Raw genomic sequence first — 12,914 nt, forward strand, 5'->3', positions numbered from 1 at the left:
TGTAACATTTTCAAAAAGCGTGCTTTTCTATTTGGGTTTTCTTTTAGGAAAAGCAGATTCTGAAATCCCGTTTATTTTGGTTAAACCCCTTTTATTAAGCAAGATGAATATGGGGTTGCAGCACAGTATTCAGAAATATTCTGTAAATAAAACTTCCGCCTTACTGTGTACTGGCACACGTTGGCTGCTGGCACATCATCCAGGTGGGCTACACATTGGTGGTGGAGGGTCACCATTACCCCTACAGAGCTTTGAGAGGAGGGTCCAGAAAAGTGTAGCGTTATAATTATATAATTTTTTCTCCATTAAAAAAAATAATACAAATGTAGATATATCTACATGCCCACATAGGTAATTGCCAATAGGAGGAGATGATGTATTTTTCACTGGAGGTTTAGGAAGCCACTGCAGTTTGTTCTTCATATACAGTACGGTGGCTGAACTTATTTAATTGGATATATGTAATGCTTTTACTTGCTCTCAAGCAGCTGGACATCAAAAGACCTATAAAACCTGCAGGACTGTAGCCTTCAATGATGGCAGTGGTTCCCTTGGTTTAGCGGCTCTTTCTTCTTTGCCGGTCATTGGGAACATAACAGAGCTCTTCATTCTCAGCCAGCAAATCCCAAAAGGGATTTGAACCGGTGTCTGCTTGCTCAAGCACACCACTGTTTATTTCAGCGAGGTGAGTACCATTGCTTCTTGAATGTGCAGTATCTTGGACAGAGGTAGTCAAACCTCCATTCATTGTTATCTGGCATTGAATGTTTCAATAAGGTAATAACTGAATTGAGCCTTAATTGCTTAATTAACTAAAGAGCAGAACATTATATTGAATGATTGACTGGAGCAAAGACTTACAATGGAATCAAATTGAAGTATCAATTGATGTAAGGTTGATTTACCCCTTACCTAAGCTGTGAGGTTAGTGATCATAAGTACAAAGAAGTTTTAGCCTGAATGGCTAAGTAACTCTAGGCTTGATGGAACTATTCTTAGCTTCTTATTTCTATTTTTTCATTTGTGCAAAAAATCCCTCGTCTTTGCACGCTACAAAAATACTAGGAGGTGTCCCCAGTGAAACTATTCCACAGAACATTGTCTTCTTGCATGCTCTGTTGTATTCCGGTGCTACTTCATTCACATTCCTTCCATGGAAACTCCATAGAAGAGCCTCTCGCTGGCAGGATTTGTTAAGGAATGAATAGAATTTTAGACTTCCCTGAACATTTTGGCCATTTTGCATTGTGTTCAACATTTAACCTTTGTCCTCAGAACTTTATCTAATATTAAACTGTGAAAGTGATAAATTGTATTTAGCAGAATCCTCCTCGTAATGTTCTACTACATATTTTTAAAAAACGTTATTTCAGTTAGAAAGAAAAGCTAATGGAATATAGGCTATCTGTATTCCTCAGTACCGTGCTTTCTCTGAACTTCATACACACAAGAGATAAGAAAATGAAGTTCCATAGAAATTAAGCTCTAATAGGAAGTGTGTTTGATTTAGATAGTTGATTTCTGCCAACGCATTTTTGGCTCCTGTGGGATTGTCTCTTGGTGTATGATGTGTGAAGTGAAGCTATTTTAGTTTTACTTTCACTGAAATCCTTGGGCCATGCCATAGTGCCGTTGGATGGTCCTTTCTTCTCAAAGGTCTGTGGTGCCGAATAGGAACAGGAATTAATTTGAAGGTCTGTTCAGACAGCTGCAATATGTGCTTATTATTTGCATAAAAGAACTATATTTCTGTTGAAAACAGATTACAGCTAGTAGTAGAAACAGCTAGTATCGTTAAAAATCATCGTATTGTTACTTGGTTAAATGCTTTGAATGAAAGTCATTTCTTCCATCAGGGTCAATGATGGCTGTCAGTGACAATGCTCTCCAGAACTTTTTCACCAACTTGGAGATAGTTGAAGGACGTAAGTAACTATTACAAGAAACACATGCATATATTAAAATAGTAGTTCAGGTGGGTAGCTGCGTCAGCATGCGTAGGCTGCAAAGGAACAAGTAATAGGTTTATTCCATGCTGAAAAAAAGAAGAAAGAGAACACAACGTTTCGGCCGTGGAGCCTTCTTCAGGTGTGAGGTCTCACACCTGAAGAAGGCTCCACGGCCGAAACGTTGTTCTCTTTCTTCTTTTTTTCAGCATGGAATAAACCTATTACTTGTTCCTATATTAAAATAGGAAGACTGAGTTTTAATACTGTTTGAACAGCAAAGTGTTTACACCCCATGTTCATTTTTTTTGTATTAAAAAGTTCTCTGTATGATTAATTATGCTGGGATATGTACGTCTTGATCTTCCAGCAGACATTTTCTGAAGTTATATGGGAGTTTTTTTCACCACATTCATACATCTAAGCTTAGAAAAGTTTGTAAGAAAGCTTGTCCTTGATTTAGAAAGAGACTTTTCAAAAAAATCCATTGGTTAGACTTCTTTTGTTGATTTTGGTTTTAAAAAATTCTCTGTTCTTTTTGAGATCTAATCTGAAAGTCATATTAATTCGTTGGTAGTTCAGGTAAATTTTTGCTTAAGCAAAATCCTGAGAAGACAGGTGCTTTGATTAACCAATCGCACTCAGTAATTCTTTTATTCTTAGAGCAGTGACAAGTCAACTGAATGACAGGAAATTTCTTTGGTCTCTTACCTGGTATTTTTCAACACCAAGAGTATGGGAAATCACAAATCTTGCATCTGTCTGCCCAACAGGTAAAAAAAAAAAATACTGTAATTTTAATTTCCTTTGATCTATTAGCTTCTGCCTTGTATGAGAAAAGACACTACTTGTATTCAAGCTGTCTACATTGGCAAGAATTTTCTTAGTAGTTCTAAGAAATAAACGTGTCTGCATCACGACATAGCACTGACTCTTGAAGTGGTGTTCATTGGTTTCTCTGGAAAGTACCTTTACAGGTAATGGGGACTCACCACAGAACGCTCACCACACACCAGCTCTCAGTGGGGAGGAGAGCAGAGTAATGTAGCCAATCCATAGAGGGGGATTATTAGGAGGCCATGATTGGTAAGGGCCAATGGGAAATTTGGCCAGGACGCCGGGGTTACACCCCTACTCTTTTCGAGAAATGCCCTGGGATTTTTAATGACCACAGAGAGTCAGGACCTCGGTTTTACGTCTCATCCGAAGGACGGCGCCTGTTTACAGTATAGTGTCCCCGTCACTATACTGGGGCATTAGGACCCACATGGACTGCAGGGTGAGCGCCCCCTGCTGTCCCCACTAACACCTCTTCCAGCAGCAACCTTAGTTTTTCCCAGGAGGTCTCTCATCCAGCTACTGACCAGGCTCACACCTGCTTAGCTTCAGTGGGTTGCCAGTTGTGAGTTGCAGGGTGATATGGCTGCTTCCTAAGAGTGATAAGAGTAGCTTTGGTTAAAGTCCATTGGCAATGTAGTAGCTTTCCCTGTTCTGGGGGTTTCAGTGGAAGCCTGTGAAAAAGCTGCCATGCAGAGGGGAGATGTGTGCCAAGGGTTGATCTAAACTGATATCCCAGATGAGCTTTCCTGGGAATGCATTTGAACTGTTTCGATTCTGACATTTCACCCGTGTAGCTTTCAAGAGCTCTTATTTAACCAGATCCAGTGAGGAGCATTGCAGGGCTTGTAGTTCTCTTTCTGGAGGATCAGTGTGAGGCAGGATCACATAAAGGATACTCGACTTGGAGGAGACCTCCAGAAAATCTCGATGGCGTTTTGGATAGTTTTGTAGAAGACTACATTTCCTGAATCAGGAAGTGGTGTGATGATAATCATTTTTAAACAACTTGACGCATTTAAAACACTGATTGTATCTGGTTGTTATTAGAAAATACGATATCCTACATCCTGTTAAAACATTATCAGTAACTTCATCGTTCATAACCTTTTAGAAATGAAGTAAAAAACAAATATGGCCCCAGATTGCATTGGATTTCTAACTTCAGATGAACTTGCTGATTACTTCAGAAATGCTGACTGTTGTACATGTGTGTAGGCATCCAATAAGAAGTGACCTATCAAATAGATGTTGCAGCTTTGGGGACAAAAGATTTTCTTTCTAGTATAGTTAACAAACTGTGTTTATTGATTTATACAACTTTTATAAATTTTACTTAGGAATGGTATTCATACATGCCATCATGCTTGCAAATATAATGAGCAAAAGGTTAAAAAGACAGAGGTGAAGGGGAATTTCACAGGTACTGTACATGAAACGCTTTATCCTATCACTATTTGACTTCTTTGAACCCATTCAAAGTTTCCTAGATGTCTGGTTTTCATAGTCAGGGGCATAACCGCGATATGCATCTGTCAGAGGAAGTGTGAAGTATGACAGGGGCTTTCTCCAACCCTTTCCATGATGCAATGCACTGAAAAATCCTACCTGTAAATAGTCAATAAAAATAAGACAAACAACCACCTTGTCATGTCCTGGACACAACTGCCATTTTAATACATGCAGCTGAAATAATGGTACTGAAAAGCGTGTCTTAAACACTGTATGTTTAAAAATAGGTTGCGCTACAGATTTTGTATAGATGCCCACTGGAAGAATCTAAAAAGGGCTGGACTCATTCATGATGCTGTACACTGAAGAAAGCTTAAAGAGTCTCATGCATTGCAAAACATTTTTTTTGTTTTCTTTTCTTTTTTAGATGGGAAAATATGACATATGTAAAATGTTGTCATGGCATGGGCTGAATGGACCACAAGCTTCGACTGGTCCCTCTGTTCATTTTATCACTCAAGCCTGCCTTTTACCTCATCTGAGCACCTCCTCACAGGACTCTGATTTTTTGCTCCTCAGTCACACTCAGTCTGGGTGGAGCATTTTCTTTAAACAATATGCTACATTTTTCTCAGAGTTCCAGAGAAGCCCACACTTTTTTTACCGTGTTTGTGGTGAATTACACTATCTGCTCGCCAGCTTTGCAAATTCTGAAACGCCCACATATCTTCCACATTCTTCACTAGTAGGAGTAATTGTTGTAATGTTATATAGGGATGCACAGTACAATTCAGTGCAGTTTTGAAATCAGTTTATTATGGGTGGCTGTTTGGAGAGCAAAGTGGAGATATTAACTTATCTTTACTTAACCTGGTCAACCACGATCAACCCCTTGTTTTATGTTAAATGTTTGGGATGAAGACACGCACAGCAGAGAAAATAAATGGACGTGGCATAAAAATATATTTAAAGACTAACACGGAGAACGTAAATTCTATGTCTAACTGAATTCTACAGATGGCTGAATAATCTAACCATGCAGTTCATTTCTAGTTATTTTTTCTTAGAAAACATAGGTGTTAAGTAATGCTGACCTCTGTCTCTTTCATTTAAGGTGTGTTTGGAGGGGAGGGTTTGTAGTTTGTGCTCTATTATAGTATTTCGCCTTTTAATGTTCAGTTTTAAGACAGTTTTGGGACATTGCATTCATGCTGTTCAGACCCTTGTCATGGAAACCAGTTTTTCACAAACCCATTTTTTGATCATGCATCAGTTCAAACGCAGCATTTGACCTGTCCATTTTCTCTTATTCTTTTTCTGCTGTGACATTTTGCTCATCACCAAAACAAAGAAACTTCCCCTTCTCCCAGTTTTTATTCAGGGGAACCTTAAATTATTCAAAGAGGAACACCGTCGTCACACAGCTCCCTGACAGTGAATCACTTCCTTTGGCTTCCTGGCGATTTGGTTGTGCGATAAAGATAAAGTGGGTTGGAACTTGCTGAATCTGGTTGAAAAGTTTCATCCAGCAAATGTTCAAAATGGTCTGCAATTGTGTTTACAGTTTTTCACTATAAGTGTCTTCGTGATTACGAAGATCCTGGTTGTGCAACATTGAAGTGTTGCAGCATCATTTGCCACCACATTTGGCAACCCTTTTTATCCTTTTCACTTATTGCATATTTGCAAAGTATAAATTGTCACTGAGATTGCTATACATATAACAAGTCAAATTAATAATATTACAAGGAATGCATTGAAAACTACCAATGGTACTTCTTAAAATAGTGTTTTTGTTTGATTTGTAAAGGTGCATAAGTGTTAGAAAAGTTTTAAACTGCACTAAAAATAAGGTAGATCCTTCTTTGCATTTCCCATGAACCAAGGGATAATATTGTTATCCAACAATATTGTTGTTCTCTTGTATTGGATTATCAGCAATGCGTTATACATGCTCATGCAATCTTTAATTCTGGAGTCATTACATCACCTGTCACACTAAGATGTTGCAAAATGTTGACATACAATACACTTCTACAATGTGTTTTGCTCTAGTGGGAATACGCACTGCAGATTCAATGACGTAACTCACTGTTTCACCACTATCAGTGTCTTAGTTGAGAAATTCTTCCTGTACGTTAGCAGATTCCTTATGTACGTTATTTCCTTTAGTATCTTCTGTCTGTTGAAACTTGTTGGGCTAAAGGTAAAGAGTGTTGCTTTTGTATTTCTTAATGATATGTCTCTGACTCTTATCCTTAATTATTTTACCTTTTGTTTCCTCATTAGTTTAATTGGATGAAGAATGTAGTGTTTTGGCCTTTACAGCCTGTTTGGTAGTTAATAGTTAATGGATCTCATCGACCCATTTCTGTGTGTGAAGAAGGCTTTTTATGCAAAGCAAACTGTCTAGCTCTGTAAAGATCTGTAGATTGAATGGTTGAATTTTTTTTTTAGTTTCACATCCCCACCATTCTAACCCCTTTTTTGCCTTGCACACATGTTAAAAAGCAGGGAGAAGGTTTAGTTAATAGAGCCTATTTACTGCATTGAGTAAGGGCATAAACAGATCTGCAGTACAGAATGTGGAATCGAAAGGAATTCTAACAAGTTATAATAGAAATTTAGGAGGAAGATTAGATCCTAATCCTGCATGCTTCTCCTTGCCTACACATTCAAATCTCTCACCCAGGACTTCCTTTTGATATCTCTCTCTCAACCCCCTGGCCTGTTCTTCTACACCTATGCAGCCGGCTTCCCAGCTCAATCCTCGCAACTTGATACATCTTTCTCTCGCATTCAGTGTGATCTAACCAATTTACACACCAAATTTGTTCATACCCATGAAGTATAACTAGAAGATGGCATAGCAAATACAATGCAAGTGTAGTTTTTTTATAAATATTTTACAAAAATATATATTGCACTGCCAAGTATTTTGTTTAAATATAGTAATATCTACAGTAATTGAGATAGTCAGTCCTCACACCCACAGTCCTAGAAGGCAGATTTAGAGAAAAAACATAAAGCCTCCTAATAGTCAGTAATGGTCATGCGAAAAACACAAAACATCTGAATTAATATTTACAGGAGGTTTGAGTTATCAGGTCCCACCCTTTTTTTAATCCCAAGACTTCTCTCCATTTGTCTCTCAGTGACAAGCAAATCCCAGCACTGACCAAATGTGACACAGCAGAAGAAAGGTAAATCTATTCTCCTAAAATAAACAAATATACTCCTGAATTGAGAAAATCAACTCTAATTCTGTAGTTCCCATCCCTTTCCTGGAGGAACAGTATCTAGTTTCATCCCCGCTCAGCTGGACTTCAAGGGTACCGTTTCCAATAACCTTAGCACATGAACTTGATGCAGTCTTTCCTCAACTTGCTGTTATTTCTGACTGAACAGCTCTAATAATGTGGCCTATTTATACTGCAACATTTGGGAATGACACTGTATCGGCCACTCCCACAATGAGAATATTCTCCTTCTGCAGAGGGCTATTTAAGCGCACTTGTGGCAACACAACTGCATGAGGGAAATTTTAAAAATGATACCAAATACAAATCCCTATTGACCTTTGAAGAACAGAAAACAAATTTACAACTATGCCACAATTAGAAAACTGACAGAAATTACCCTGAGATGAAGAATTTGACTGGAACAAAAATCACAAGAACCACTGCTATAACTGCTATACCAAATAAGGCCTTTCTTCCTACACTACACTACTTCGTTGCACCCACACCCAGCCAGTGTAAATTAATCAGTATTTTGTGTCCGTTGACCTTGACTTCATCACAAGGTACTTTCTGAAGCCTTTTTTATAGGCTCAAGCCTTTTTCAAGTGAGGTCTTTGTCCACTTATCTACACAGATCCGCTCCAGGATCTCCAGGTTGAGGATCCCAAGTCTGTGATCTAATAACCGTTACAAATGAGGGCAGGCCGTTAGGCCCATCTAGCCTGTTTGATGGCCTCTAATTGATCCAAGGATCTTGTCCAACCTTTTCTTGAAAGTAGACGGGGTATCACCTGAAATAACAGGGCCTGGTAGCTTATTCACCTGATTCTGCTTGCTTCAGATCTTTCCATTATTGTTGTAACAAATGGACATTTCAACAGGATCATGATCCAAAGCACACATTGAAACCTTTTTGGCCAGAATCATGCTTCTTGATAGAAGGTATCCGCTTTCAGGTTAAAATAACCTGGAAAACTCTGGAAATTGCCTATCCCTCAGGGCTAAGAATACCAGCCTTTGAGGATGCCAGAAAGCCCTGTTGTACAGTAGAACATACCCATAATAAATGGCCATATTGAACAGTAGTTTTAAAATAGTCTTGTATTAAATCAATAACAAAAAAAAATTATAGCATTTTAAGGTGTAATGGAAGACTGCATTTAATTGCAATCAGTAGTTTATAACATTTGTTGTCCTGCATATTCTCCGGCCATGCCTCTCAATGGTGGAATAAGTTACTTGTATAAATGGGAACTGTTCAATCCCTGACTGTCTTTCGTCCACATGGGCGGCCCTGCCAGCTCTCTTACAGCTACCGAGTGTAGACAGCGAGGTGAAGTGAGTTTACACCCATAAAGCCATTACAGGGATTCTGGCAGGGAAATACGATTGGAGTGCCAACTGTCCAATTTAAAAATGTCTGGTAAACATTGTGGCTTTAACTTTAGGACGTTGAAATCACTGACTTCATGGCTTTCAGTGTGATTTTCATTTTCTTTTGCTGAAAGCTTTGACCACTGGTGAAGGCAGAATGACCAAATCTGCCAAATCTTTGTGGTGCTTTCCACTTCAGTACCACATGACTGTTCTACTTTGTGTCCTGCTACAGTCCTCTCTAAAAAATAAACAGTACCTTCCCCCACCAAAACAAGTAATGATAATAGTGAAAGAAACTCTCCACTTTCTGCACTATAAATCTTATTTTTCTGAAATAGATGGAGCTCTTGCATGATTGTGTGTATTATTCAGGATTAAAAATTATATATCTTGTTCTTACATTATATTCTAGACCTGAGGTAAGACGGGATGAGCTACTAACATGGTACCGATAATATTGCAATATTATTTCTAAGAATTGCCTGTCACTTCCTGTGTTGCATTTGTAGTCAAAGTTGTACAGCATCAGCACTGCTCAGACGCATCTGGTGTGAAGTGCTATACACTACATACAGAGAATACCAGACTATCCATTCAGCTGCTAGCATGGTTCTCCACCGATATGGGATCCGATCAGCATTAGGTAAAAACTGCTCTTTGTTACTCTCTACATAAAGAAGTTGATGAGGAGCATAAAGAAAAGTGAAAAAGTTCTCTTTTTTTAAAGAAGTGCTAGTGTTCATGTTTAATGCTTTAAACTTTAGACACAGTGGGAACTCAGGGAGTTGTGATAAGTGTCTTCAGTCTTATCCACCTGGGTTTTGTTTGATATCTTGAGGTTAGATTTAAAGTGAAGGAAGGATCCAATCTGGACACAGTTTCCAAGCAGTGTGTTCACTATACACTGACTTTTTATCTGTGATTTTTTTTTTGTTGGATCTTTTTTAAAGACCTTGAGAATTCTTACCAGTATTGCTCTTGTACTTGTTGCTATTGCTATATTTGTTGTTTAATTAAAAATAGTTGATCACCCTAACATCTGGGTATCTTTAAAAGAGAAACGCATTTTTGAAGAAAATGTCGACTTTGATTTTACTTACCGGACATTACCACAAGTAATCAAATCTGAACAGTTTTCTAAAAAGGAGTATATTGCAAATCCTGTACTATTTTAAATAATTGTTTTAATTTTTTTCTTACTGGAAATTCCCATACTATTTTTTCTTTTCCTGGGATTTTGAATTGTAATTCATTGATAACCTTGTAGTGTTTTCTGTGGGAAACATTATTAGACTATCCAAAGTAAAGCACGTGTGGTAAGATTATAGATGCACCCACAATTGTTTTTCATGAGTGACTGCTTTGGTTTTCATAAGAACACGCTTTTCTTGCCAGGCTTTGTGTACTTTTTCCTCATTACCTATGGTGAAGCAGCGAGAGACAGAAGAATCCAGCTAAAGAGCCTAAAACTAGCAAAATTAATGAAGAAGGATTCTGAGCAGCTCCTGAAAACCTATGTAAGTTTCTGTGATCACACAATTCTTGCTTAGACTATACTGTAGTAAAGATAGGAAATTCCTGCAGGGTCACAGACAGGGCCAACTGGAATACTTCATCTAAATATTTTCTTAATTAGGCTTAGCCTTACATTTGTAAATGTTTGTACGCTCAAGGTACAGTATTTCTTGAGACTTTTTTGAGCCTGGGTGAAAGTATTAAGTTCTTTCTGTTAATCAGGTATATAGAATTACTGTAAGTCACTGAGATTTTGACTGGAACAAATTGTAGAAGACACTAGGGCTTTCCAACAGCAGAGAGTGACAGTTTTGAACAGTTGTTGGGCACGCAAGTACCAAAGGTTTCTACATATTTTTCTTTATTATCTTCAGTTGCATAACCCACTTGAAATGACAAACACCTTGGCATCCCACTGAGGCTGCTGGTGACATGTGTACCATCAGTGCCCAGATAGCTCGCACTCTGGTTTTTAAAACCATCAGAATGCTTGTTGTCACGAGAAAGACATTAAGAGAATGTTATAGATAAAGAATTAACCTCAGAAATTGAGGATCTGGGAGGAGAAAAATGTTGTCTTTTTATAGTTCCAGCTATTAAGTAATAATGTCAGTTAAGGATATTGCACTTAAAATGCATCCCACATCAAGGACCAAAGAAGTACTCTACTGTTGTATTCAGTTCATGCCAGACTTGGAAAAAATATTACATATAAAAGCTCTCTGGCATACTGTAGTAAATGTACATATTTTGGTACGTAATGTTTTCTTTTTAATTCACATAAATAAGATGTTCATGTTCATTCTTAGGCATTCAAACAAGGAGATATCTACCGGATATGCACCCTAGTGCAGTTGAAGGTGGTCCCGGATGTTGGAATCACTGGTAAAGAGCCTGTTGAAAGGATGCAGAGTATATACACATCTCTGATACACTTCAAAGGGCTGTTTGACACAATCTCTGAACAGCAACGGGATTTGCTGTACCCTGCTGACGACACACTCCACAGTATGCTCATCGAGGCTCAGAGCCGCATCAAAGATCTTGCCAATAACTTGCTGATGACCTTCCCAAAACTGTCTGTTGTCAAAGGACAGGAGAGTTCTCCTCTGGCCAACGGCAACTATTTCCAGCAGAAGTTGTTTGGCTGCAGTGTCTTGAAGAAATATACTGAATTCCTTTCTCAGGTAGTGAAAGAATTAAGTGACTTTGGCACCAAAACACCAGAGTGAAATTGAGAAGAATAATAATAATTGCTTAAACTTATATATATATTCTGGACCCTCCACTCAAAGCACTTTACAGGTAATGGGGACCCACCTGGATGATGCGACGGCAGCCATGAACGCTCATGCCACATCAGCTGTTAGTGGGGAGGAGAGCAGAGAGTAATGAAGCCAATTCATAGATGGGGATTATTAGGAGGCCATGATTGGTAAGGGCTAATGGGAAATTTGGCCAGGATGCCAGGGTTACACCCATACTCTTTTCAAGAAATGCCCAGGGATTTTTAATGACCACAGAGAGTCAGGACCTTGGTTTTACGTCTCATCTCACTATACTGGGGCATTAGGACCCCATGGACCACAGGGTGAGCGCCCCCTGCTGGCCCTGCTAACACCTCTTCAAGCAGCAACCTTAGTTTTTCCCAGGAGGTCTCCCATCCAGGTACTGACCAGGCTCACACCTGCTTAGCTTCAGTGGGCTGCCAGTTGTGAGTTGCAGGGTGATATGGCTGCTGGCTGCTGGTGATATGGCTTAGTATGAAGCCACATAGTATGGCTTCATACTAAGTGAATAAGGCTCATCTTGAGGCACAGAGGACTGATTCAACAGAAAAGTTCATGAAAGTGCAGAACTAAGGCTTAAAAATGAGTAAGGGCCATAAGGAAGAAGAGGTCAAGTTTTCTTGAGCAAGCTTTTCCATATTGCCTAATGTCATGCATTAAGGGTATGGGCAGGGGAGGAAACTTCCAGCATGAGCTTTGTACTCCATTTGTTTAAAGATATTTTATTTTTCTACAGGAAAATGTTAATGTCTCCAGAACGCATTTGTTTTTTCTTTGTCGATTACTTCACCTATGAAGAAATTGTTTGTTAACTTTGTGGTATTTATATATTTATTTATTTCAAAATATTGATAAAATATTGTTATTAATATTAATCTCTGACTAGGATTGTGTGAGACTCAAAAGTACTGTACTGATTTTCAAGATGAATTCTTGCTGTCATTTTTCCAATTTTATTCAAAGAATGTAATTTACAGTAAATATTAATGAGATTGTCCTATATTTCATATCAAATATATACGTGTGGTTCTGCCTTGTGCCCATTGTCTGCTGGGGTAGGCTCTGTATTGACATAACCACATGGACTAAGTGATTGTTGGATGTATTTATATGTGGATTATGAGTGTTTGTATTTTCAAATGAATGAATGGAATATGCAGTTGAAAAACATTTTGGGTTCTCAGCCATCTGAGCCAGTCTTTTTTTTTTAATGGCAACTCACTATAGTACACATGAAGTTTGAATATTGCCTGTAA

At 38.4% G+C, this 12,914-nt stretch overlaps 1 protein-coding gene across 3 annotated transcripts; it reads left to right on the top strand.

The window, feature by feature from the left end:
* Nucleotides 1-47: 47 nt before the first annotated feature.
* On the top strand, nucleotides 48-11,923 carry m17 (IL-6 subfamily cytokine M17). 3 transcript variants are annotated; one of them, XM_088618804.1, is made up of 4 exons: nucleotides 48-1,694; nucleotides 1,857-1,925; nucleotides 10,250-10,371; nucleotides 11,179-11,923. In XM_088618804.1, exons 2-4 carry the CDS (start codon nucleotides 1,862-1,864, stop codon nucleotides 11,599-11,601), a joined length of 609 nt encoding a protein of 202 aa, XP_088474930.1. In that variant the 5' UTR covers nucleotides 48-1,694; nucleotides 1,857-1,861; the 3' UTR covers nucleotides 11,602-11,923. The 3 variants fall into 3 exon arrangements, with proteins under 3 accessions (XP_088474930.1, XP_088474931.1, XP_088474932.1); XM_088618805.1 differs by having other exon boundaries at nucleotides 48-685; XM_088618806.1 differs by lacking the exons at nucleotides 48-1,694; nucleotides 1,857-1,925 and adding an exon at nucleotides 5,981-9,497.
* Nucleotides 11,924-12,914: the final 991 nt, after the last annotated feature.

This window comes from Lepisosteus platostomus, chromosome 24 (genome assembly GCF_059453375.1).
Source record: "Lepisosteus platostomus isolate fLepPlt1 chromosome 24, fLepPlt1.hap1, whole genome shotgun sequence".
Classification (NCBI taxonomy): domain Eukaryota; kingdom Metazoa; phylum Chordata; class Actinopteri; order Semionotiformes; family Lepisosteidae; genus Lepisosteus; species Lepisosteus platostomus.